This window comes from Silurus aristotelis, assembly GCF_946808225.1.
Source record: "Silurus aristotelis genome assembly, chromosome: 10".
In the NCBI taxonomy this organism is placed as follows: Eukaryota; Metazoa; Chordata; class Actinopteri; order Siluriformes; family Siluridae; genus Silurus; species Silurus aristotelis.
Window position 1 is genome coordinate 16,272,557 of NC_139583.1, and position 27,734 is coordinate 16,300,290.

The following is a 27,734-nucleotide window of genomic DNA, read 5'->3' on the forward strand; positions in this document are numbered from 1 at the left end:
AGAAGCCTGATGGCTTGTGGAAAGAAACTGTTGCACAGTCTTGTTGTTGCCGCCCGAATGTTTCGGAACTATTTTCCTGATGGTATGAGTGTGAAAAGTGTGTGTGAGACGGGTGTGTGTGATCGTCCACAATGCTGTGTGCTTTGCGGATGCAGCGAGTAGTGTAAATGTCCATGATAGAGGGGAGGGAGATTCCGATGATCTTCTCAGCTGTCCTCACTACTCTCTGTAGGGTCTTGCGATCCGAGACGGTGCAATTCCCAAACCAGGCAGTAATGCAGCTGCTCAGGATGCTCTCAATGGTCCCTCTGTAGAACATGGTCAGGATGGGGGGGGGGGGGGGGGGGTAGTTGGGCTTTCCTCAGCCTTCTCAGTAAGTAGAGACGCTGCTGGGATTTCTTGGTGATAGAGCTGGTGTTAAGTGACCAGGTGAGGTTGTCTGCCAGATGAACACCAAGGAATTTGGTGCTCTTGACGATCTCCACAGAGGATCCATCAATAATCAGTGAAGATTGGTCGCTCTGTGCTCTCCTGAAGTCCACAACCATCTCTTTCGCTTGTTCACGTTCAGAGACAGGTTGTTTGCTCCACACCAGGCAGTTGACCGTTGCACCTCTTCTCTATATGCTGACTCGTCGTTCTTGCTGATTAGACCCACCACGGTCGTGTCATCAGCGAACTTGATATGATTTGAGCTGTGCGTTGGGGCACAGTCGTGAGTCAGCAGAGTGAACAGCAGTGGGCTGAGCACACAGCCCTGAGGGGCTCCAGTGCTCAGTGTGGTGGTGCTGGAGATGCTGTTCCCGATCCGGACTGACTTGAGGTCTCCCAGTCAGGAAGTCCAGGATCCAGTTGCAAAGAGAGGTGTCTAGTCAAAAGTTTAGGAATAATGTCACTCCCAAAACTAACATCTTGAAGGAAAAGAGACAGAGAAAACAAGAATCAACATTTTTACAAAAAAAAAAAGTTGTTTCTTTAAAAAATAAATAAAACTCTAAAAATACATACCGTAATTTAGTGATTGTCCAAAAATGGATTAAAAAATGTGGAAAATTTGTAACACAGTTGAGGTCTGAAATAGTAAAAATTGATAATAGCTAGATAAAATCAAACCTTTCATGTACAGTTGACTGTGTTTGTCCAATGTTTTGGCATATTTGAAATGGATATTTCTAGCAAAGTAAAATGACTGTCAAGATGGCAATACAGACACAATATATATATATATATATACAGTGAGGAAAATAGGTATTTGAACACCCTGCTATTTTGCAAGTTCTCCCACTTAGAAATCATGGAGGGGTCTGAAATTGTCATCGTAGGTGCATGTCCACTGTGACAGACATAATCTAAAAAAAAGAAATCCAGAAATCACAATGTTTGATTTTTTTTTACTATTTATTTGTATGATACAGCTGCAAATAAGTATTTGAACACCTGAGAAAGTCAATGTTAATATTTTGTACAGTAGCCTTTGTTTGCAATTACAGAGGTCAAACGTATCCTGTAGATTTTTTCACCAGGTTTGCACACACTGCAGGAGGGATTTTCGCCCACTCCTCCACACAGATCTTCTCTAGATCAGTCAGGTTTCTGGCTTGTCGCTGAGAAACACTGAGTTTGAGCTCTCTCCAAAGATTCTCTATTGGGTTTAGGTCTGGAGACTGGCTAGGCCACGCCAGAACCTTGATATGCTTCTTACAGAGCCACTCCTTGGTTATCCTAGCTGTGTGCTTCGGGTCATTGTCATGTTGGAAGACCCAGCCTCGACCCATCTTCAATGCGCTAAATGAGGGAAGGAGGTTGTTCCCCAAAATCTCGCAATACATGGCCCCGGTCATCCTCTCCTTAATACAGTGCAGTCGCCCTGTCCCATGTGCAGAATATGCTTCACAGTAGGGATGGTGTTCTTGGGATGGAACTCATCATTCTTCCTCCTCCAAACATGTTTAGTGAAATTATGAGCCAAAAGTTCTATTTTGGTCTCATCTGACCACATGACTTTCTCCCATGACTCCTCTGGATCATCCAAATGGTCATTGGCAAACTTAAGACGTGCCTGGACATGTGCTGGTTTAAACAGGGGAACCTTCAAACCATTTCAAACCATGACGTCTTAGTGTATTACCAACAGTAACCTTGGAAACGGTGGTACCAGCTCTTTTCAGGTCATTTACCAGCTCCTCCCGTGTAGTTCTAGGCTGATTTCTCACCTTCCTTAGGATCATTGAGACCCCACGAGGTGAGATCTTGCATGGAGCCCCAGTCCGAGGGAGAGTGACAGTCATGTTTAGCTTTTTCTATTTTCTAATGATTGCTCCAACAGTGGACCTTTTTTCACCAAGCTGCTTGGCAATTACCCCGTAGCCCTTTCCAGCCTTGTGGAGGTGTACAATTTTGTCTCTAGTGTCTTTGGACAGCTCTTTGGTCTTGGCCATGTTAGTAGTTGGATTCTTACTGATTGTATGGGGTGGACAGGTGTCTTTATGCAGCTAACGACCTCAAAAAGGTGCATCTAATTTAGGATAATAAATGTAGTGGAGGTGGACATTTTAAAGGCAGACTAACAGGTCTTTGAGGGTCAGAATTCTTGCTGATAGACAGGTGTTCAAATACTTATTTGCACCTGTATCATACAAATAAATAGTTAAAAATTATATATTGTGATTTCTGGATTTTTTTTTTTAGATTATGTCTCTCACGGTGGACATGCACCTACAATGACAATTTCAGACCCCTCCATGATTTCTAAGTGGGAGAACTTGCAAAATAGCAGGGTGTTCAAATGCTTATTTTCCTCACTGTATATATAATGATATAACAATTATTCAAGTTGCAAATATTTAATAACATGAGAAAGCGTATAAACATTTACAATTAGAAAACATTCATGTTTGTTTGAGAGTTTCCATATTAACAAAGTAAAATGAATGTCGAGATGAAAAGCTGTTTAAAAAATGCGTAATCTTTAAAACGCATAGCCTGTAAAATGAAATTTAATTCATATGGCGCTTTTACCAATGAACATTGTCTTGAAGCAGCTTTACACGGATAATGTGGTGATAAAAATAAATAAACTGTTTTTTATAAGTATAATATATATATATATATATATATATATATATATATATATATATATATATTATTTTTTTTATATATACACACATACACTCACCGGCCACTTTATTAGGTACACCTGTACAACTGTTTGTTAACAAATTTCTAATTAGCCAATCACATGGCAGCAACTCAATGCATTTAAAGCATGTAGACATGGTCAAGACGATCTGCTGCATATCAAACCGAGCGTCAGAATAGGGAAGAAAGGTGATTTAAGTGACTGAACGTGGCATGGTTGTTGGTGCCAGACGAGCTGGTCTGAGTATTTCAGAAACTGCTGATCTACTGGGATTTTCACGCACAACCATCTCTAGGGTTTTACAGAGAATGGTCCAAAAAAGAGAAAATATCCAGTGAGCGGCAGTTCCGTGGGCGCAAATGCCTTGTTGATGCCAGAGGTCAGAGGAGAATGGCCAGACTGGTTCAAGCTGATAGAAAGGCAACAGTAATTCAAATAACCACTCGTTACAACCGAGGTATGCAGAAGAGCATCTCTGAACGCACAACACGTCGAACCTTGAGGCAGATGGGCTACAGCAGCAGAAGACCACACCAGGTGCCACTCCTGACAGCTAAGAACAGGAAACTGAGGCTACAATTCGCACAGGCTCACCAAAATTGGACAATAGAAGATTGGAAAAACGTTGCCTGGTCTGTCTGATGAGTCTCGATTTCTGCTGCGGCATTCGGATGATAGGGTCAGAATTTGGCGTCAACATGAAAGCATGGATCCATGCTGCCTTTTATCAACGGTTCAGGCTGGTGGTGGTGGTGTAATGGTGTGGGGGATATTTTCTTGGCACACTTTGGCCCTATTAGTACCAATTAAGCATCGTGTCAACGCCACAGCCTACCTGAGTATTGTTGCTGACCATGTCCACCATGTCCACAGTGTACCCATCTTCTGATGGCTACTTCCAGCAGGATAACGTGCCATGTCAAAGCGCGAATCATCTCAGACTGGTTTCTTGAACATGACAATGAGTTCGCTGTACTCAAATGGCCTCCACAGTCACCAGATCTTAATTCAATAGAGCACCTTTGGGATGTGGTGGAAAGGGAGATTCGCATCATGGATGTGCAGCCGACAAATCTGCAGCAACTGCGTAATGCTATCATGTGAATATGGACCAAAATCTCTTAAGGAATGTTTCCAGTTCCTTGTTGAATCTATGACACGAAGGATTAATGCAGTTCTGAAGGCGAAAGGGGGTCCAACCCAGTACTAGTAAGGTGTACCTAATAAAGTGGCCGGTGTCGGTGTGTGTGTGTGTGTGTGTGTGTGTATATATATATGCGCATGTCAGGTTTATGTGTCGTGCTGGATTGGTTGAGTTGAGTCATTCGAATGTGTTATGCTATTTGATTTGAACCAATTGTACCAATTCTGAAAATTTTTTATTTGATTGAATCCACAAAATGGATTCAGCATTTTGTGGATTTTTTTTGCTCTCTGGACAAAAAAAATCTGATTTTATCTGACTCCAGCCGACCACCTGGCAAGAGTTTTAAGACTGCTACGGCTTTGTTTTCACAGAGACTGCAGGTTTTTAGTTTTTAGGATTTTAGTTTACATTTTTGTTGCTTGAAGCAATATATTTAATTTTATATGTTTTCTTTACCAAAGTAAAGCTATTTGATTTGTGCCTCCCAAGCAGAGCCTACTGGCCCATACACAGTCGACTTAAGTGTTACATAGAGAAGGTCAGAAGGAGTTGCATTGTGTGTTTGTGGATTTAAAGAAAGCATACGACAGGGTGGAGAGAGGAGTTGTAGTATTGTATAAGGAAGTCAGGTGTGGCAGAGAAGTATGTAAGGGTGGTGCACGACATGTATGAGGACAGTGTGACAGCAGTGAAGTGTGCAGTAGGAACGACAGACTGGTTCAAGGTGAAGGTCGGACTGTATCAAGGATCAGCTCTGAGCCCTTTCCTGTTTGCAGTGCTGATGGACAAGGTCAGACAGAAGTCTTCATGGACTATGATGTTGTCAGATATGTTGATTTGTGGTGAGAGTAGGGAACAGGTTGAGAAGAGCATGGAGAGGTGGAGGTATGCGATTGAAAGAAGCGTACCTCCACCTCTCAACCTGCTCTCTACTCTTACCACAAAACACTATCATCCGCAAACATGGTCAATGGAGACTCCTGTCTGACCTCGTCCGTCAACCTGTCCATCACCACTACAAAAAGGAAAGGGCTCAGTGCCCTCAGTGATTGTTGATGCAGTCGAACCTCCACCATGAACCAGTCTGTCGTTCCTACTGCACACTTTACTGCTGTCACACTGTCCTCATACATGTCCTGCAACACCCTCACATACATCTCTGACACACGACTTCCTCGTACAATACCACAATTCCTCTCTCAGAACCCAGTCGTATGCTATCTCTAAATCCACAAACATACAATGCAACCCCTTCGGACCTTCTCTATACTTCTCCATCAACATTCTCAAAGCAAATATTGGATCTGTGGTGCTCTTCCTCAGCATAAAACCATACTGTTGCTTACAGATGGTCACCTCTTCTCTCAGCCTGGCTTCCACTACTCTTTCCCATGACTTCATGGTGTGACTGATCAACTTTTATTACCCTGTAGTTACTGCAGGTCTGCACAGCTCCCTTGTTCTTAAAGATCAGTACCAGCACACTCCTTCATTCCTCAGGCATCCTTTCACCTTTCAAAATCTTGTTAAACAACTTCTTCTTTCGTGGGCAGTATTAGGGGTCGCCACAGCGGATCATCCGTCTCCATACCAGCCTGTCCTCTACATCTGCCTCTTTCACACCAACTACCTGCATGTCTTCCATCACCACATTCATAAACCTCCTCCTTGGTCTTCCTCCTTTCCTCCTTCCTGGTGGTTCCATCCTCAGCATTCTTCTACCAATATAACTCATGTCCCTCCTCTGCACATGTCCAAACCATCTCAATCTCGCCTCCCTCACCTTGTCACCAAAACATCCTACATGGACTGTCCCTCTAATAAACTCATTTCTAATCTTGTCCATCCTCATCACTCCCAACGAAAACCTTAACTTCAGCTCTGCTACCTCCAGCTCCGCCTCCTGTCTTTTACTCAATGCCACTGTCTCTAATCCATACAACATCGCAGGTCTCACCACAGTCCTATAAACTTTCCCTTTTATTCTTGCAGATACCCTACTATTACAAATCACTCCTGTCACTCTTCTCCACCCTGCGTGCACTCTTTTCTTCACTTCCCTAACACACTCTCCATTACTTTGCACTGTTGATCCCGGGTACTTAAACTCCTCCTACTTTTCTCCCTGCAACCGCACTACTCCATTGCTCTCCATCTCATTTGCGCACATGTACTCTGTCTTACTCCTACTGAATCATTCTCCTTGTCTACAGTGTGTACTTCCCACCTCTATGCTCTACTCTCACCACATATCATATCCTTTTATTTAATGCCATGCCAGCTACTGAGGCTATCTTCATGGCAAAGAACAAAATACCATGAAATCACAAACAAATAATTACAGCACAAGACAGTTTAAATAATTATTTTTTTTTTACATTAATAAATGATACATTCTAAAACTTTTCCTGATGAAACTTTGTTAAACAGCTCATTAAATGAATTGACTTCAGGAATACTGCAGTACAAACACTGAATGGGGTCTTCACCTTTCAGCAAGTAATCATGTGTCAGTCTTGTATGTCCGATTTGACATCTGGTTAAGATCACTTGATCAAATATTGTCTTCAAAAGGTATTAAAAACCTTTTAGTAATTTCAGGGTATATTTCATACAGTTTGTTATTCGTCCATGTATTCCATGGCTCTCTCCAGGCTCTTCTCAACCTGCTCTCTAATCTTACCACAAAACACAATATCATCCGCAAACATGGTCAATGGAGACTCCTGTCTGACCTCGTCCGTCAACCTGTCCATCACCACTACAAAAAGGAAAGGGCTCAGTGCCCTCAGTGATTGTTGATGCAGTCGAACCTCCACCATGAACCAGTCTGTCGTTCCTACTGCACACTTTACTGCTGTCACACTGTCCTCATACATGTCCTGCAACACCCTCACATACATCTCTGACACACATGACTTCCTCGTACAATACCACAATTCCTCTCTCAGCACCCAGTCGTATGCTATCTCTAAATCCACAAACATACAATGCAACTACTTCGGACCTTCTCTATACTTCTCCATCAACATTCTCAAAGCAAATATTGGATCTGTGGTGCTCTTCCTCAGCATAAAACCATACTGTTGCTTACAGATGGTCACCTCTTCTCTCAGCCTGGCTTCCACTACTCTTTCCCATGACTTCATGGTGTGACTGATCAACTTTTATTACCCTGTAGTTACTGCAGGTCTGCATAGCTCCCTTGTTCTTAAAGATCAGTACCAGCACACTCCTTCATTCCTCAGGCATCCTTTCACCTTTCAAAATCTTGTTAAACAACTTCTTCTTTCGTGGGCAGTATTAGGGGTCGCCACAGCAGATCATCCGTCTCCATACCAGCCTGTCCTCTACATCTGCCTCTTTCACACCAACTACCTGCATGTCTTCCATCACCACATTCATAAACCTCCTCCTTGGTCTTCCTCCTTTCCTCCTTCCTGGTGGTTCCATTCTCAGCATTCTTCTACCAATATAACTCATGCCCCTCCTCTGCACATGTCCAAACCATCTCAATCTCGCCTCCTTCACCTTGTCACCAAAACATCCTACATGGACTGTCCCTGTAATAAACTCATTTCTAATCTTGTCCATCCTCATCACTCCCAACGAAAACCTTAACTTCAGCTCTGCTACCTCCAGCTCCGCCTCCTGTCTTTTACTCAATGCCACTGTCTCTAATCCATACAACATCGCAGGTCTCACCACAGTCCTATAAACTTTCCCTTTCATTCTTGCAGATACCCTACTATTACAAATCACTCCTGTCACTCTTCTCCACCCTGCGTGCACTCTCTTCTTCACTTCCCTAACACACTCTCCATTACTTTGCACTGTTGACCCCAGGTACCTGAACTCCTCCACCTTCTCCACCTCTTCTCCCTGCAACCGCACCACTCCACTGCCCTTCCTCTCATTCACACACATGTACTCTGTCTTACTCCTACTGACTTTCATTTCCCTTCTTTCCAGCACATACCTCCACCTCTCCAGGCTCTTCTCAACCTGCTCACTTCACTCACCACAAATCACAATATCATCATCCAAGGAGAGTCCTGTCTGACCTCGTCCGTCAACCTGTCCATCACCACTGCAAACAGGAAAGGACTCAGGGCCGATCTTTGATACAGTCCGACCTTCACCTTGAACCAGTCTGTCGTTCCTACTGCACACTTCACTGCTGTCACTATCCTCATACATGTCCTGCACCACCCTCACATACTTCTCTGACACACCTGACTTCCTCATACAATACCACAACTCCTCTCTTGGCACTCTGTCGTACGCCTTCTCTAAATCCACAAATACGCAATGCAATTCCTTCTGTCCTTCTCCATCAAAATTCTCAAAGCAAATAAGGCATCTGTGGTGCTCTTCCGTGGCATGAAACCATACTGCTGCTCACAGATGGTCACCTCTTCTCTCAGCCTGGCTTCCACTACCATAACTTCATGGTGTGACTGATCAACTTAATTCCCCTGTAGTTACTGCAGGTCTGCACATCTCCCTTATTCTTAAAGATCGGTACCAGCACACTCCTTCTCCATTCCTCAGGCATCTTCTCACCTTCCAAAATATTGTTAAACAATCTGGTCAAAAACTCCACTGCCATCTCTCCTAAACATCTCCATGCTTCTACCGGTATGTCATCTGGTCCAACCGACTTTCCACTCTTCATTCTTTTAATCGCTGCTCTCACTTCCTCCTTACTAAATCCTAGCCACTTCCTTCTTCACCAACTACACACCACTCAACCTTCTCTCTCTCTCTCTCATTTTCCTCATTCATCAGCTGCTCAAAATACTCCTTCCACCTTTTCAACACACTCTCCTCACTAGTCAGCACATTTTCATCTCCATCCTTTATTGCTCTAACTTGCAGCACATACTTCCCAGCTTGGTCTCTCTGCCTAGCCAATCGGTACAAATCCTTTTCTCCTTCCTTAGTGTCCAACATCTCATATAGCTCCTCATATGCCTTTTCCTTGGCTTTTTGGTTGCCCAATCATCCAGCACCTCTTCACCACCACCGAGCCCCTGTCTGACACATCTTACCTGAATCTTTCCAAAGTTTCCACCATCTACTTCTTTTAGTCCTCACTCTCCTCTTCTCTCCAAAACCATCCTAAAGACCACCATCCAATGCTGCCTAGCTACACTCTCCCCCGCCAACACCTTACAGTCTCCAATCTCCTTCTGGTTGCATCTCCTACATAGAACATAGTCCACCTGTGTGCACCTTCCTCCACTCTTATACGTCACCCTATGCTCCTCCTTCTTCTTAAAATAAGTATTCACCACTGCCATTTCAATCCTTTTAGCAAAATCTACCACCATCTGCCTTTCCACATTCCTCTCCTTAACGCTATACCTACCCCTAACCTCCTTATCACCTCTGTTCCCTTCACCTACATGCCCATTGAAATCTGCCCCAATCACCAATCCTAGGTACACTTTCTACCACTTCATCTAATTCACGCCAGAATTTTCCTTCTCCTCCATCTCACATCTGACTTGTGGAGCATAAGCACTGATGACATTTATCATCAACCCTTCAACTTCCAGCTTCACATTCATCAAACTATCAGAAACTCTTCACCTCCACTACACACTTACTGTACCTCTTCCTTTAGAATCACCCCTACACTTTCTCCTTCCATCCACACCATGATAGAACAGTTTAAACCAACCTCCAATGTTCCTGGTCTTACTCCCGTCAACTTGGTCTTCTGAACATTTCAACATATCTACCTTTCTCCTCTCCATTATATCAGCTACCTCTCTCCATTTACCAGTCATAGTACCAACATTTAAAGTACCAACTCTAACCTCTACTCTCCTACACTTCTTTCCCTGCCGTCTCTGTAGACGTCTTCCTCCTCTCCATCTCCTCCTTCGGACAACAGTAGCCCAATTTCCACCAGTACCCTGTTGGCTAACGATACCTGTGGCGGTTGTTGGTAACCCAGGCCTCGACCGATCTGGTATGAAATTCTTATTCGTTATCCGCATGTTTGATTCGGCATGTTTTAAGCCCTACCTAACGCAACCCTCCCTATTTATCCGGGCTTGGTAACTGGCGCTAAGAGTGCACTGGCTTGTGCAACCATAATGGCTGGTTTGATCCATTCTCAAACTATACCTACCTTTTCCGTTTTGTCTGAACTGTTGCACGAAAACATTAACAAATCCGAAAACACAACAAAAATTAAGACAAACCGGAAAAAGGTAGGCATAGTTTGTGAATAGAACACTTACTGACAATCATTGGACAAGACATCAGTCATTTAAGATATAAAGGAAGCACTTTTTTTTTTTTTTTATCAAGCAATCAGCCATATACAAACAACAAGTACAATTAACATTACAATACACAGAACAGGTGCATGAAAATACAAATATATACACATTTAGGGGAAAAAAATAGATAAATAAAATTAATAATAAAAATTGTATTAAATTTAAAAAAAGGATAAAAAGAAATGGCTATGGTTTATTCTGTAAATAATTTTTCTATAAAGGACAAAATATTTATTTAATTTTCTTTTAAATCACTTTAAAGGCTTTTGTGAAAGAAATACTCATTATGAAATGCAAAAAAACATTGGTTTTACTTTCAAGTAAACACAAAATTTCGATTTGTGTATAAAAAAAATTTCCCATCAGAAGTATACAAGAAAGTCGTCTTTGTTATTGTTCATTACAAGTCCAAAGATAATGTCCTTCACAGTGAAATTTCTTAGATCGAAACCTTTGGGTAAAGCCAGTTATGGATATCAGACCCTTTAAGCGGCTGAAGTAACAATCTGCGGCAAGAGAGAGTTGGAATGTATGTGTAAAAGTGTACAAACTAATCTTTGTCATAATATACTGCAGCATCTCCAAAATCACTGCATAAGAATGTCCTTCAAAGTAGATTTGAATTAATTCCAGTTTCTCCTTGCTTGCCAATATTTACTTGTTTTTTTCTTATATTTAAAAGGTGCACTAATTGAAATAAAAAAATAGTTTAAGGTAAACAGAACTTTACACACGTGCAAGAAACAAAGTTATAAGATTTCATACTTCCTGTATATCTTGAATGACCGGTGTCTCGTCCAATGATCGGTAAGTGTTCCATTCACAAATTATACCTACCTTTTCCGGTTTGTCTGAATTGTCATGTTTTCGGATTTGTTAATGTGTTTTTGCATTTGTTATTTTGCTTTCGGATTAGTTAGTGTTTTCTAATTTGTTTTGGTAATGTGTTTTGCACTTCTCCGCCACCGTAGATTGTTCTAAGCATTCCGTCTTTTCAATTAATCATTCATTATAGACCCAGAGTTGCTTAGAGCCTTGTGCTTAGCTAACTATACCTGCTCACGGAGGCAAATTGGCGAGTCCGAATCTTAGTCAAAGGATATAACCGTAAACAATTTTTTTTAAGTAGGAAGCACAATGCTTGCTCATGCATAAAGAATAATTTATTTAGCCACTTTGATATAACTTGCTAATTCAATGATAGATAGAAATCACAAGGTCGCAGACGTTGTGCTCTATGCTCCATTTGTTCATGAGCCTTCTGTATGTACTAACCTTGTCATAGATTTGCAGTAACACCATGCTACATAATCAACTACCATATTTTTTTCCACGTTTTGAACCCCACGGCTTAAACAATGAAGCGGCTTATTTATGGATTTTTCCTGTGTTTTTCCCGGTTTCACACATTTCAAGCCAAAAAACTGAACCTCATAACATTAGACCGCTGAAATTTCCGAACGGGGAAAGAAAAAAAAAAAAAAACCAAAAAAAAAGCACCTCACCTTTGTTCTGAGCTGCATGGCTTCGGAAGAAAAAAAGTTTTTTGGCCAGTTTTTTTTTAACGCACGACGATGCCAAAATATAAACTCCCGAGAGAAATAGTTGTGAAAGGAAGGAGGAAGACGGTGAACAATGACTTTCTTGGTCGGCTACTGTTTAGCTACAAGCCGTTGTAACGTGTTGAGACTGGGTCCTGGAAGAGCTCGCTAACTCCAGTTGCAACAGAAATCATATAAAGCACAGACAGGTTTCCAAAACTTGTGCTTTTTAAAATTTTTCTTGGCAACAGCATTAAAAATGCGGCGGAGGCTATTCCCAAAATACCGCTATGCTCCGAAAGGAAGTGCAACATATTTCACGCGCTACACCGTGTAACAGACTCTGTCTTTCATTAAAGCCTGTGTAAAGTTCATTAGTTTCAATGTAGACATGCGGCTTATAGACAGGTGCGGCTTATTATTGTTTTAAAAAAATCTGTGTCAAATTCAGTGGGTGCGGCTTATATATAGGTGTGCTTTATAGTCCGGACATTACGGTAGATATAAATGATTTCAATTAAGTAGTTTACATTTATTTGCCAGGCAATAATCAATAAACAAATGTCAAATCTAAATCAAATAGTAGAAGAAAGTTACACAACATGATCAGCATAAAAATAGTTTAGCAATGCAGTTTACAAAAGATTTGTTCAAGAGTCACTGTATCTGGCAATAAAGACACACAGAGACTATATGTGGGAAGTTCTGACTACAGAAGGCTTTCATGTGTGTTTTCTCCTTAAATACCCAAACCATTATAAATACTTGTAAATTCAAAGTAATAAAAGCTTTGCAAACCCCTGTCTTGGGACATAAGGTGACCTAAAAACCGAATACCACCTGGAAACCAAAACCTGATAAAGATCTTCTCGGGGCGACTGTCACGTCGCCGTCACGTCAGAAGGACGTTTGTTCTACTGAAATAGGACTGAAATCATATTTGCAATTACACTGAGACCTTCATAATGATAAACATGTAAAAGTTAATATAGTCTTAAAATCTAATTATTACGGTATGCAAGTATAGTAGCTTGAATTCCGGGAACCTTTCCATGACCCGGCCATATCTCCAGGAGGGAAAGAGGGCGCTCAAGGATGGGTGCTAGGGCAAGCTGTACAGATGACTTTCTCTCCTCAGTTTAAAGGAGGTCTGCTTCTCAGTTTAGAAGGCTTATTGTTTTGTTGCATGGCAGTTCTAGGGGTCTGACCTCATTAAGAGATCTGACCATTTTTACATACATATACACATACATACATACATACATACATACATATACACAATATATGTATATACATGTGGGTACGGAAAGTATTCAGACCCCCTTAAATTCTTCACTCTGTTATATTGCAGCCATTTGCTAAAATCATTTAAGTTCATTTTTCTTCCTCATTAAGGTACACATAGCGCCCCATATTGACAGAAAAACAATTGTTGACATTGTTGCAGATTTATTAAAAAATAAAAACTGAAATATCACATGGTCCTAAGTATTCAGACCCTTTGCTCAGTATTTAGTAGAAGCACCCTTTTGATCTAATACAGCCATGAGTCTTTTTGGGATAGATGCAACAAGTTTTTCACACCTGGATTGGGGATCCTCTGCCATTCCTCCTTGCAGATCCTCTCCAGTTCTGTCAGGTTGGATGGTAAACTTTGGTGGACAGCCATTTTTAGGTCTCTCCAGAGATGCTCAATTGGGTTTAAGTCAGGGCTCTGGCTGTGTGCTTAGGGTCATTGTCTTGTTGAAAGGTAAACCTTCGGCCCAGTCTGAGGTCCAGAGCACTCTGGAGAAGGTTTTCATCCAGGATATCCCTGTACTTGGCCGCATTCATCTTTCCCTTGATTGCAACCAGTCTTCCTGTCCCTGCAGCTGAAAAACACCCCCACAGCATGATGCTGCCACCACCATGCTTCACTGTTGGGACTGTATTAGACAGGTGATGAGCAGTGCCTGGTTTTCCTCCATACATACCGCTTAGTATTAAGGCTAAAAAGTTCTATCTTGGTCTCATCAGTCCAGAGAATCTTATTTCTCACCATCTTTAAGTCCATTAGGTGTTTTTTTTTTTTTTAGCAAACTTTCATGTGTCTTGCACTGAGGAGAGGCTTTCGTCGGGCCACTCTGCCATAAAGCCCCGACTGGTGGAGGGCTGCAGTGATGGTTGACTTTCTACAACTTTCTCCCATCTCCTGACTGCATCTCTGGAGCTCAGCCACAGTGATCTTTGGGTTCTTCTTTACTTCTCTAACCAAGGCTCTTCTCCCCCGATAGCTCAGTTTGGAAAGGGTTCTGGTCGTCCCAAATGTCTTCCATTTAAAGATTATGAAGGCTACTGTGCTCTTAGAAACCGTAAGTGCAGCAGAATGTTTTTTGTAACCTTGGCCAGATCTGTGCCTTGCCACAATTCTGTCTCTGAGCTCTTCAGGCAGTTCTTTTGACCTCATGATTCTCATTTGCTCTGACATGCATTGTGATCTGGAAGGTCTTATATAGACAGGTGTGTGGCTTTCCTAATCAAGTCCAATCAGTATAATCAAACACAGCTGGACTCAAATTAAGGTGTAGAACCAGCTCAAGGATAATCAGAAGAAATGGATAGCACCGGAGTTAAATATGAGTGTCACAGCAAAGGGTCTGAATACTTAGGACCATGTGATAGTTTTTTTATTTTAATAAATCTGCAACAATGTCAACAATGCTATGTGTACATTAATGAGGAAAAGAAATGAACTTAAATGATTTTAGCAAATAGCTGCAAAATAGTGAAAATTTAAGGGGGTCTGAATACTTTCTGTACCCACTGTGTGTGTGTGTTATATATATATATATATATATATATATATATATATATATATATATATATATATATATATATATATATATATGGAGTTATGTTCAAAAGCAGTACATTACTATTTTATTGTTTTTGTAAAAGGTAGACACAATATAACAGCATTTTAATGTATTTATTTCTTAAAGTAAATAAAACATTAATATCCACTACTTTATTAAACTGTGGTGAGCACGCGGGGACTTTTATCTGTCTTCATAACATTAATAGGTGAGATCCCATTTTGTTTTGTTTTTTTCATGACAAAATTTATTACATTTGCTATGGCAGCATGTATGGTGGATATTGAAAGTGAATCTATCTGCTATTTGCTTATTTTCAGTGATAATTCACCAAATGCACCACAGTGGTGTGCAGCTGGATTTCTGATTCGGTTTGTATTAATCCCATTTACTGGAGTTTAATTCAGTATGTGATAATCCTTCTGCAAAGTTAATTTTTCAAACTCCATTGCACTGAAATCACATTGTCTTTCTATCGCATTAAAATGACTGGTGTTTTTCGCTTCTTTTCTGAAATTTGTGAAGCCTGCCTTGATCCCATGGCAGTTGAGAGAAGATGCTAACATCTACCTAGGGTTGATGAGAGGTAAGTTAGTCCAATTCACAAGAGAAGCTCCAGTTGAGTTGAACAGCTGTCAATTTTATTGCCTCCTTACAACAGTGCAAAATGAATGGCACAAAATGATAAAACAATAAAAGGAAGAGCTCTTTAAAATAATAAAATAAAGTCAATTCCCCCTTAAATGTTCAATTTGTTCCATAAGTGAATGTGGAATGTTGATAGAGTTCCGTGAACATGTGTATTTAAGTAAACGTTAAATTCCTTGTCCTCAAGTGCACTTATAACACTACTTTGTGTAAACAATACCTTAACCAGCACTCTCGGCGTAAATCAGGACGCTAAAGATCATCTACTAGTCTTGCTGGGCTAGGTTTACCATCTCGGTTCATCCAGACTTCCTAGTACTCAAAAAAACCAATCTGCATAAACGGTACAGACAATAACAATTCAGTTCTCTTTTCCTTTTCTAACATGAGACCTCATAGACTTTTAAAGTGCATGTAACCAATATGTAGGAATACACTTTGATCTACTAGGCAAGTTACATCAACTATTTACTCTTACAAATTAATTACTTGTAGTAATATTTCCGGTATTATGTTATCAGAAAGTTATACATTAATTCCTTTAGATTCCATCATACATTCAAAATTACCCTGTTTAACACAGGTTTACCATGGAAATTAATAATCATAAACAATAAGCAAACAATATGGGATTTACACAAGCAAATACACTGACCATGTAGCTTGGATATAATAAACATGTTGTATTCGGTCATATTGTATAAACAACAACTACAAAGTAAATGACATGACATTTTACATGCTATCCTGAACTATTCTGTTCCACTTTCATGCTAGCGCACCGATGCTAATGAGCGACTGCCTTAGCCACCCCTTAGCATTGCAACACCACGAAGCATAAAGCTAAGTAGATCAACCTTCTGTAATTAAAAGACACATAGTTCGTTTGGATTTTAACTTTACAAATAACTATGCAAATAGACCAACTGGTTTTTATTTTCAAGGTAATTCCCCAATAAACATTTTAGCACACATGATAAGTAGCATCATACTTATCAAAACGTGCTTCCACTTACCGGAGTTTCAATTGTTTCTACTTTGGCAGTATGGCCTCGGTTTTCTGCTTTTTGTTGGTTTTAGAATTTCAGAAGTTTTATTTCTGCTGGCATTCACGAGCAGAAAAAATAGCAAATGGGGGAAAATGCTGATAACCATATGCTCTAATAGACTCAGTCCCACAGTGCCCCATATGGTTGGGAGTGAAACTACAATATTAGTAGATCTAATTTCTCTATGGGTTACATTACTATGCCCAGAATAGACATTTTATTTTGATGGAGATTGATTTTTGGCTAAAAGATCTTTCATACCCAGGGACTGTGTTTGACTTATCAGCATGTTTTCATGTCAGGTTTGTGGACATTATTGTAGCACTACATTGGGCTATGTGAAGCACATGAGGATTCATAGCAATATCCCTAACTTGCTGCTTCAATGTTGCATCTTTGAAATCACATGGTTACAGACATCACAAGGACAGTGTGGTGTCGCCTAGATCACATTTGTGTCCTGCAGTAGACTTTACATGCCATGTTGACTTGTGTAGTGCCAAATGTGAGACACTGACAAATGTGAGACAAATGTGAGTTTTATTCCCATCTCAAAGTGCACATTAATGAGGGACGAAGAGTGGCATAGCCCTTTAAACAGTGTGATATGTCATTTACAGTAATATCTACATTTACCTTTGACCTGTCAAGGAAACTAATCAAAATTCATCTGAGGTACTGTAAATCTAACTGAATCTAGTGTTGCCACAGTATGTGTGACTGAAGCGCAAATGTCTCAAAATATTGACAGCAATACGAGAACAGATGAAAAGAACGATGCAGCTGGAAACATTGAGCATGTGAAGCATGTGGTAAAAATCCTGACATTAGCTTTTGGTGATTTGCACTTAACTGCATGCTCTCAAGACTCTGATAGTACCACAGTTCCCTCCCAGAATAAATCATAATTAATAAATGTCAAATTCATATTTTGTCAATGCTGAAATATGTTTTCTTTTAAAATGTTTAGATGTGACACCAGAAAGCTATATTCAGCACTGGATGATCAGTGTCAGAGAGCCACCAGTCACACCTCCCTCCAACGCTTCTTTAGCTCAGCCTTTACCTCCTACTAAATCATCTATACCTGTTTTCCCATTTACCCGTCCCCTTTAAAAGGTCCCTCTTCCCCTTCACTCGCTGACTAAAAACTTACCTTAGATCATGCAGAGTTAGCGATGCGCCTCGCTACACTTCTTGTGACGCATGTCTCAGTTGAGTCTATTGTTTCCTGCACTTCCGTTTCTTACTCTCGTGTTTATCCTGTTAAAGATCAATAAACGACACCTTGTTTTGACCATTGTATCCATGAAAAAAAGTCTTAAGGGGCACATTTGTGAGGGTATCCTGACGACTTTTCTGTCTGAGCTTGCTGCTGTTTTTTTTACATACTATAATTGAAATAATGCACACTGAAATTTATTCAAAGGTTAGATACTTGGATGGATACCTTTAATTCAGTTCGCATTTTATTTGTATATCACGTTTTACAATACATATATTTTAAACAGCCATGGGTGACTATGTGAAGGACATTAAATATCCATTGTTGGTGAGGTTTTGGTGAAAACCTTGAAAGTTTGAATCCTTAATTGGTATTGAAATGATAATTGTGCATTTGCAATGGTCAGGGCAGGACTTTGACTAGGCAACTCCAAAGTCTTAATTTTGTTTTTATTCAGCCTTTCAGATGTGGACTTGCTGGTGTGTTTCGGATCAAGAACCCAAGTTCGCTTCAGCTTGAGGTCACGAACAGATGGCCGGACATTCTCCTTTAGGATTTTTTGGTAAACAGCAGAATTCATGGTTTTCATAAATTTTTAATTAAATTAATTTATCCCAGCAGTTCTTCCAGTTCCTGAAGCAGAAAAGCCCCAGACCATCACCATATTTTACTTTTAGTATGATGTTCTTTTTCTAAAATGCTGTGTTTTTTTACACCATACATAACACACACCTTCCAAAAAGTTTACTTTTGTCTCATCAGTCCACAGAGTATTTTCCCAAAAGTCTTGGGGATCATCAAGATGTTTTCTTTCTTCTCAGCAGTGGTTTTTATCTTGGAACTCTGCAATGCAGACCATTTTTGCCCAGTCTCTTTCTTATAGTGGAGCCATTAACACTGACCCTAAACTGAGGCAAGTGAAGCCTGCAGCTTTTTGGATGTTGTTGATGGGTCTTTGGCGACCTCTTGGATGAGTCATCGCTGTGCTCTTTTGGTAATTTTGGTTCGCCGGCCACACCTGGAAAGGTTCTCCACTGTTCCATGTTTTGCAATTTGTGAATAATGGCTCTCACTGTTGTTCGCCGGATTCCCAAAGCTTTAGAAACGGCTTTATAACCTTTTCCAGACTGATAGATTATAATTACCTTCTTTCTCATTTGTTTCAAAATGTCTTTGGATCCTGGCATGATGTCTAGCTTTTGAGGACCTTTTGGTCTACTTCACTTTGTCAGGTAGGTCCTATTTAAGAGATTTCAACAGATATGAACAGCTGTGGCAGTAATCAGGCCTGGGTGTGGCTAGAGAAATTGATAAACCACAATTTTTAACAGGGGGGCAAACACTTTTTTACACAGGGCCATGTATTTTTTCGATTTGTTAGAAACATGCAAAAAAATAAGAACTCAGGACACCAACACTTTCACACCACTGTATATGTTCTCCATGAGTAATCATTTTCCCCTCCACTCTAATTCTAAATGCACACATTTGTTTTTCAGGCGATTCATCTGAATAAATCTGGAAAAGGGCGATTTTAAATGGGACTTATACAAGTAATACACACCACAGACCACACACATTACACACACACAAACATTGCATATACACACTAACAACACACACATCACACACATGCATAATTACTCAAAAATACTTTATATACTTGGGTTTTCTCATTCACTTTGTCTTTCTTTCCAGAGTTTTTTTTTTTTTTTTTTTTTTTTTTACATTTAGATGTATTGTCATACATGTAATAAGCTTTGGGCTTTTGGTTTACCATTGTTTTTATTTTATACAAATGTTCTGTAAGTTAGAATCTGTGTTATTTTCTTTATAATATATAACACAGATTCTAATTACAGAACATTTGTATAAAATAAAAACAATGGTACTTTTATACTAAGACAGTTTAATAAAGAAGAGTTTAAATCTGCTTTACTTCTGTTACATTTTTAAGTCACTATTTTAAAGGGTACATTTATACAAGGTAGTAACATTATGTTTTGTAGTTAAACTGGAGCATTTTTTTTATTACAAGGTTTAGAAAAAACTGCTAATTATATTTATAAAAATGTACTTTATTGTAGAAACAGTGTTATGCTGTATTTGCAAAAACAGAAGCCAACTGTAAATTTCACCAACAATAAGACACTGTTAACTTTACAGTAACTTGCTGGCAACCGTGCTGCCAGTTCTTTACTGTTTTTTTAATAAACAGTAGACAGCTGTAATTTTAACCAACAGTAAGACACTGATAATTTTGCAGTAAGCTGCTGGCAACCTTGCTGCCAGTTCTTTCCTATTTTTTAACACGAAAATTATTAACAGTGTAATATATTTTAGGTTTATGGCTGACAATAGCAGATAACGTTTATGTTGGCCATTTATGGCAGTGGAGTTTTTAACAAGGTTGTTCAACAAGATTTTGGAATATGATAGGATCCCTGAGGAATGTAGAAGGAGTGTGCAGGTATCGATCTTTGAGAATAAGGGAGATGTGCAGACCTGCAGTAACCACAGGGGAATATAGTTGATCAGTCACACCATAAAGTTATGGGAAAGAGTACACAGTAATTTTGCCAGAGTAAAATTTACTCAGTTAGAAGAAAATTTTACTCTATTCCATATAACATTTGGTCCCTCTCTAAAAAGAGTAAAAGTTACTCTTTTGATAGTCATTTTTCCAAAGTCAATTATGCACAATGTAGTGTTAATATTTTAGTCAAGTCAAGTCAAGTCAAGAAGCTTTTATTGTCATTCAACCATGTATAGCTGATGCAGTACACAGTGAAATGAGACAACGTTTCTCCTGAACCCAGGTGCTACATAAAACAACATAAAACAACAGTAAACAACAGTCACAGAACAGAAGAACACAGGGCCAGGAACTAAGATCCTCGCCACAAAAAGTGCATGTGTGCAACTGGTGCAAACAGTGCAAAGACATCACAAGACAGTGCGAGACAACACAGGACAGTGCAGGACAATACAAAATACACAAAATATAAAAATAAAAACAACAATAGCTCCACCAGTAAAACCTGTCATAACAAAATAAGGTGCACAGTAGCAGAAAAATGTAAACAGAGAAATGTAAACAATTTTGCAATAGCAGCAATCAAAAATAAAGTGATCAGTGACCAAAGGATTTGGAGAGAATATTGTGCAAAGAGAGCAAGTCCCGGAAGATCAGCAACAAACAACAAATGGCATGTAAACATTATTGCGACAATGAAAGGTGTAAATAGTGTTGAAACCTGGGTATGCGAAGTGTATGTGTGTTGAGTCCGGTTGTACAGATCAGTCACACAGTTGTGTGTAAGTGTGTGTGTGTGTGAGTATGTGTGTGTGTGTGAGAGAGAGTTCAGTTCAGATGTTTGTTGAGGAGCCTGATGGCTTGCGGAAAAAAACTGTTGCACAGTCTTGTTGTGACGGCCCGAATGCTTCGGAACCGTTTCCCTGATGGTAGGAGGGTGAAGTGTGTGTGTGACGGGTGTGTGTGGTCATCCACAATGCTGTGTGCTTTGCGGATGCAGTGTGTGGTGTAAATATCCATGATAGAGGGGAGAGAGATTCCGATGATCTTCTCAGCTGTCCTCACTATCCTCTGTAGGGTCTTGCGATCCGAGACGGTGCAGTTCCCAAACCAGGCAGTGATGCAGCTGCTCAAGATGCTCTCGATGGCCCCTCTGTAGAACATGGTCAGGATGGGGGGGAGGGAGATGAGCTTTCCTCAGCCTTCTCAGGAAGTAGAGACGCTGCTGGGCTTTCTTGGTGATGGAGCTGGTGTTAAGTGACCAAGTGAGGTTATCCGCCAGATGAACACCAAGGAATTTGGTGCTCTTGACGATCTCCACTGAAGATCCCTCGATGATCAGTGGAGAATGGTCTCTCTGTGCTCTCCTGAAGTCAACAACCATCTCTTTGGTTTTGTCCAAGTTCAGAGACAGGTTGTTGGCTCCACACCAGGCTGTTAACCGTTGCACCTCCTCTCTGTATGCTGACTCGTCGTTCTTGCTGATTAGACCCACCACAGTCGTGTCATCAGCAAACTTAATGATATGATTCGAGCTGTGCGTTGGTGCACAGTCGTGAGTCAGCAGAGTGAACAGCAGTGGACTGAGCACACAGCCCTGAGGGGCTCCAGTGCTCAGTGTGGTGGTGCTGGAGATGCTGTTTCCGATCCGGACTGACCTCAGTCAGTCCGGATCGGACTGACTGAGGTCAGTCCGATCCGGACTGACTGAGGTCTCTCAGTCAGTCCGGATCGGACTGACCTCAGGTCTCTCAGTCAGGAAGTCCAGGATCCAGTTGCAGAGGGAGGTGTTCAGGCCCAGTAGGCTCAACTTCTCAATCAGGTGCTGAGGAATGATTGTGTTAAATGCTGAACTAAAGTCAATGAACAGCATCCTTACATAAGAGTCTTTGTTATCCAGATGGGTGAGGGCCAGATGGAGGGTTGTGGAGATGGCATCGTCCGTGGAGCGGTTTGGACGATACGCAAACTGCATGGGGTCCAGTGCGGGTGGGAGCTGGGTCTTTATGTGCCTCATGACGAGCCTCTCGAAGCACTTCATCATGATGGGTGTGAGTGCAACGGGACGATAGTCATTGAGGCAGGAGACAGAAGACTTCTTCGGCACAGGAATGATGGTCGTCGTCTTGAGGCACGTGGGAACAGTGGCGCTGCTCAGGGAGATGTTAAAGATGTCAGTGAATACATCTGCTAGTTGTTCTGCACATTCCCTGAGCACTCTGCCAGGAATGTTGTCAGGTCCAGCAGACTTCCGTGGGTTAACTCTGCATAGAGTTTTCCTCACTTCAGCTGTGGTTAGACAGAGCACCTGGTCACTGGGAGGAGGGATGGTCTTCCTCGCCACCACGTTGTTCTGCACCTCGAACCGGGCGTAGAAGTCATTCAGCGCATCTGGGAGGGAGGGGTCACGGTCACAAGCAGGTGATGTGGTCTTGTAATTCGTGATCGCCTGGATGCCCTGCCACATGCGCCGGGTGTCTCCGCTGTCCTGGAGGTGGCCATGGATTCTCTTGGCGTGTGCGCGCTTCGCTTCTCTGATGGCACGGGACAGTTTGGCCCTTGCTGTTTTCAAGGCCGCCCTGTCCCCTGCTCTGAAGGCAGAGTCTCTTGTTTTTAGCAGCGCACGCACCTTGGCGGTCATCCACGGCTTCTGGTTGGAGCGTGTAGTGATGGTCTTGGAAATAGTCACGTCATCAATGCACTTGCCGATGTAGCTGGTCACTGTTGACGTGTATTCCTCCAAGTTGATGAAATCGCCATTGGTTGCAGCTTCCCTGAACATGACCCAGTCAGTGCATTCAAAACAGTCCTGGAGAGCAGACATGGATCCTGCTGGCCAGGTTCTCACTTGTTTTTGAGCTGGTCTTGAATGCCTGCTGAGTGGTCTGTATGCTGGGATCAGCATAACAGAGATGTGGTCTGAGTACCCGAGGTGGGGGCGGGGCTTTGCCCGGTATGCGCCCCGGATGTTTGTGTAAACAACATACAGCGTGTTTTCTCCTCTGGTTGCAAAGTCCACATTCTGATAGAATTTAGGAAGCACAGTCCTGAGATTTGCGTGATTAAAATCTCCGGCGACAATAAACAATCCGTCAGGGTGTGAGTTTTGAAGTCCGCTAATGGTCTTAGCATTAGCGCTAGGTGGTATGTACACTCCGAGCACAATAGCGGTGGTGAATTCCCGGGGTAAATAAAAAGGTCTACATCTCACAACAATAAACTCCAGCAGCGATGAGCAGTAGGTGGAAACAAGCACAGAGTTCTTACACCATTCCGTGTTGATGTAAACACACAGACCGCCGCCGCGAGTCTTACCGCACAGAGCTGCATTTCTGTCGGCACGAAACGCGGCTAGCCCGTCCAGCTGGATGGCGCCGTCCGGAACTCTGTCGCTCAGCCACGTCTCCGTAAACACAAAAACGCAACAGTGTCTGTACTCACGCCGAGTAGCTTGTTGGAGTCTGATGTAGTCTAGTTTATTGTCCAGGGAGCAGACATTTGCCAGCAGTAGTGATGGTAGAGCGGGCCGGCTAGGGTTAGCTTTTAGCCTAGCATTAGCACCCGCTCGCTTTCCGCGTTTCTGCTTCCTCGCGCAGCGCTTCCGATTCCCCCTCCTCCGTCCGTCCTCCGCAGGCGATGCCGAGGTCTGGAGGCCTGGTTCTCGGAGCACACCGAGGTCGCGTAGTTTCTGCCGCAGGTCATCATTTATGGTGTTGTTTGGGTTGTTTCTGAGTTCTTTCAGTGTTTTGCGGTTGTACACAGGCACACCGGTTGCTCCGATGTCCATGTGTTGTGTAAGGCGGGCTACAAAATAAAGTTAGCACCATTTTGGGTCTTTCATTTTGGGTCTTTCATTTTGGGTCACCATTTTACTCTTTCAAGTGATATTTGACTCCATTTAGTGTTTTTTCAAATTAACCATTGTACTATTTTACACAGTTCTGAGCTACTTGAAATTGACTCTGCTACTTTTTAACTCTATTCAGAGGTACTTTTACTTTACTCTGCAACAATTTTCTTCCCCTCCAGAGTTGTTTATCCTCAATTCTAAGTGACCTTTAAAGAACTTACTCTATTCAAATTTATTCTTCTAAATTACACCATTCATGTTTACCCATTAAAAGGACCTAAATGAAAAACCTGCTTTTCAGTCTTAAAAGAAAAATGAACAAACTATATACTCATGTCTCACAAATTTTATTTTTCAAGCTTATTTTGAAAAAATAAAAATAATAAAAACACAATGATTCTGATATGACAAACAGGACGAATTACATGTAACTATATGATACAATAAACAAATCAGAATCACAACCATAAGACATCAGAATGTCAAACAGTTTGTGGTGCAAGATATCCTTAACATCCAAAACACAAGGTGCTTCTACGGTATGTGCAACTTTGTAAGCATAAATATGTTCAGCTAAACAAAAGGTTTTCAGTGCAGTTGTTATTAAAAGGACATGTTCATTTTTGACAAAAATATTCTGGATTACATGAAATACAGGTATGTTATTTTGAACCTAAACACAAACTGCTAACCCTGACCGATATATATTTCCACAGTACTTGACCCATTTCACATTTAGGACCTTTGTCCACATGGGCACAATAAGTTTCTCAGCCATCTCAGTGCCAACCTCCATTTCATTCAAGGGGACCAATTTCCCAGGACCTAATTTCAAGTCATTTGGATCATATGTTTGCCAAATGTAAGCCATTTGGCACTGGTGTTTCTTTGCTAATGTTTTTGTTATGTTTTTAAAGCTTTTCAGCTGCTTTTTAAAAACGTTATGCTTTGCTTCGTAACGCATGCACCAACAATGTAGCAGTGGTCCAATTTTCTGCATACAACTAGGGTAATGCACCTTAAAATGATGCTTTGGCAACAATTTCTTATCAGGGAACAAATGCTTAAACAAACTGTGGTGCTCTGCAATCAGGTGTTTCAAATAAATGGTAATACCAGTGGATATAACTGAAGAAAACACTATACTGACTATCTGAAGCAATAAAATGTACAAATACCAGTGCTGATCATTAGGACACACAATATCTAAAAAATATTGGGCAGATAACGCAGTAAACACCAGCTCTGAGTGGTATTTAAGCCCAAGTCATTGGAACCCTCTCTTAATTCTACACCAGGAGGTTTGTTGTTTTGTTTCATAAAGCCATAGTTAAAACTCTGAATTCTTCTGTGCACTTCTGCTGATGTGGTGTAATTGCCAATCAGGTGCTGAATGAGTAATTTCATCTCATATTGTGCAATGCCCTCTAATATATCTTGCACAATATCAACTGAAAAATTTGCAGTGGTGTGAAATATTGCAAAGAATTTAAAAGGCAAGACTCTTTTACTCCCATTACATAAGGAAGACTGGGATTGCTCTGCATTCCCTGGCAGTGTTCTGCATGAAGTTCTTTAGTTCGCATTAGCATCCTTGGACTATCTTGACTGAACACTGTCTGAAAGTCCTCTTTCTTTAGTAGGCAAAAGCGGCAACAGTACCTAGCACTAAACGATTCCACAAAACCAAATAAGGAAAGGACACCAAGGTTGTCACCAGTAACTTGGACAATGGTTCCATAAACTGTATGATCAAATAAAGGAATCGGAATTCCATTGGTTTCCAGTGTTGAGACAATGAACAAGCAACTCTAGTATTTTATCACACCCTTATATTTTGATATCTTGTGCATGAAATAAAGTGACTAAATGCATATTTAGTAAACTGGAGTTGTATTTAGGAGAAATATTTCTAAGGGTAAAATAGATAGCTCCTAACTTATGTATTCCTCGTTTTGATCCAAGGGGGTTTACACATTCAAATTCATAAAAAAAAAAAAAGTTGGATGTAAACTGCATGCCTTTGTTTTGAGAAGAGTTCATGATTCTTAAAGAACTCTCCATCGTGTATGTCATAAAGAAAATCTGTTTTTTGTTGTGAGTCTCTCGCCATCATATCTTTAATTTTAGGATGCTTATAAATGGACTGTAATGTCTCTAGAATTGGTGTATATATACAGTGAGGAAAATAAGTATTTGAACACCCTGCTATTTTGCAAGTTCTCCCACTTAGAAATCATGGAGGGGTCTGAAATTGTCATCGTAGGTGCATGTCCACTGTGAGAGACATAATCTAAAAAAAAAATCCAGAAATCACAATATATAATTTTTAAACAATTTATTTGTATGATACAGCTGGAAATAAGTATTTGAACACCTCTCTATCAGCTAGAATTCTGACCCTCAAAGACCTGTTAGTCTGCCTTTAAAATGTCCACCTCCACTACATTTATTATCCTTAATTAGATGCACCTGTTTGAGGTCGTTAGCTGCATAAAGACACCTGTCCCCCCCATACAATCAGTAAGAATCCAACTACTAACATGGCCAAGACCAAAGAGCTGTCCAAAGACACTATAGACAAAATTGTACACCTCCACAAGGCTGGAAAGGGCTATGGGGAAATTGCCAAGCAGCTTGGTTAAAAAAGGTCCACTGTTGGAGCAATCATTCAAAAATGGAAGAAGCTAAACATGACTATCAATCTCCCTCAGACTGGGGCTCCATGCAAGATCTCACCTCGTGGGGTCTCAATGATCCTAAGGAAGGTGAGAAATCAGCCCAGAACTACACGGGAGGACCACCATTTCCAAGGTTACTGTTGGTAATACACTAAGACGTCATGGTTTGAAATCATGCATGGCACGGAAGGTTCCCCTGCTTAAACCAGCACATGTCCAGGCACGTCTTAAGTTTGCCAATGACTATTTGGATAATCCAGAGGAGTCAGATGAGACCAAAAAATAACTTTTGGGTCATAATTCCACTAAACGTGTTTGGAGGAAGAAGAATGATGAGTACCATCCCAAGAACACCATCCCTACTGTGAAGCATGGGGGTGGTAGCATCATACTTTGGGGGTGTTTTTCTGCACATGGGACAGGGCGACTGCACTGTATTAAGGAAAGGATGACCGGGGCAATGTATTGCGAGATTTTGGGGAACAACCTCCTTCCCTCAGTTACAGCATTGAAGATGGGTCGAGGCTGGGTCTTCCAACATGACAATGACCCGAAGCACACAGCCAGGATAACCAAGGAGTGGCTCTGTAAGAAGCATATCAAGGTTCTGGTGTGGCCTAGCCAGTCTCCAGACCTAAACCCAATAGAGAATCTTTGGAGGGAGCTCAAACTCCATGTTTCTCAGCGACAGGCAAGAAACCTGACTGATCTAGAGAAGATCTGTGTGGAGGAGTGGGCCAAAATCCCTCCTGCAGTGTGTGCAA

The 27,734-nt window shown here is 41.1% G+C and overlaps 2 protein-coding genes across 2 annotated transcripts in view; one reads left to right on the forward strand and one right to left on the reverse strand.

Annotated features, from left to right (window-relative positions):
- LOC310732344 (uncharacterized protein) overlaps positions 1 to 27,734 on the forward strand; it is a 337,655-nt gene that overhangs the window by 47,279 nt on the left and 262,642 nt on the right. The window lies entirely within an intron of this gene.
- The window catches only part of LOC310732693 (uncharacterized protein), a gene marked incomplete at its 3' end in the record, with an annotated part of 144,252 nt that continues 136,822 nt past the window's right edge, over positions 20,305 to 27,734 (reverse strand). Inside the window, exons 2-3 of the mRNA XM_083553307.1 lie at positions 22,237 to 23,441; positions 20,305 to 20,408 (exon numbers count right to left, since the gene is read on the reverse strand). Coding sequence (XP_083409433.1) covers positions 20,305 to 20,408; positions 22,237 to 23,441 — 1,309 coding nt within the window. The remainder of the gene's footprint in view (positions 20,409 to 22,236; positions 23,442 to 27,734) is intronic.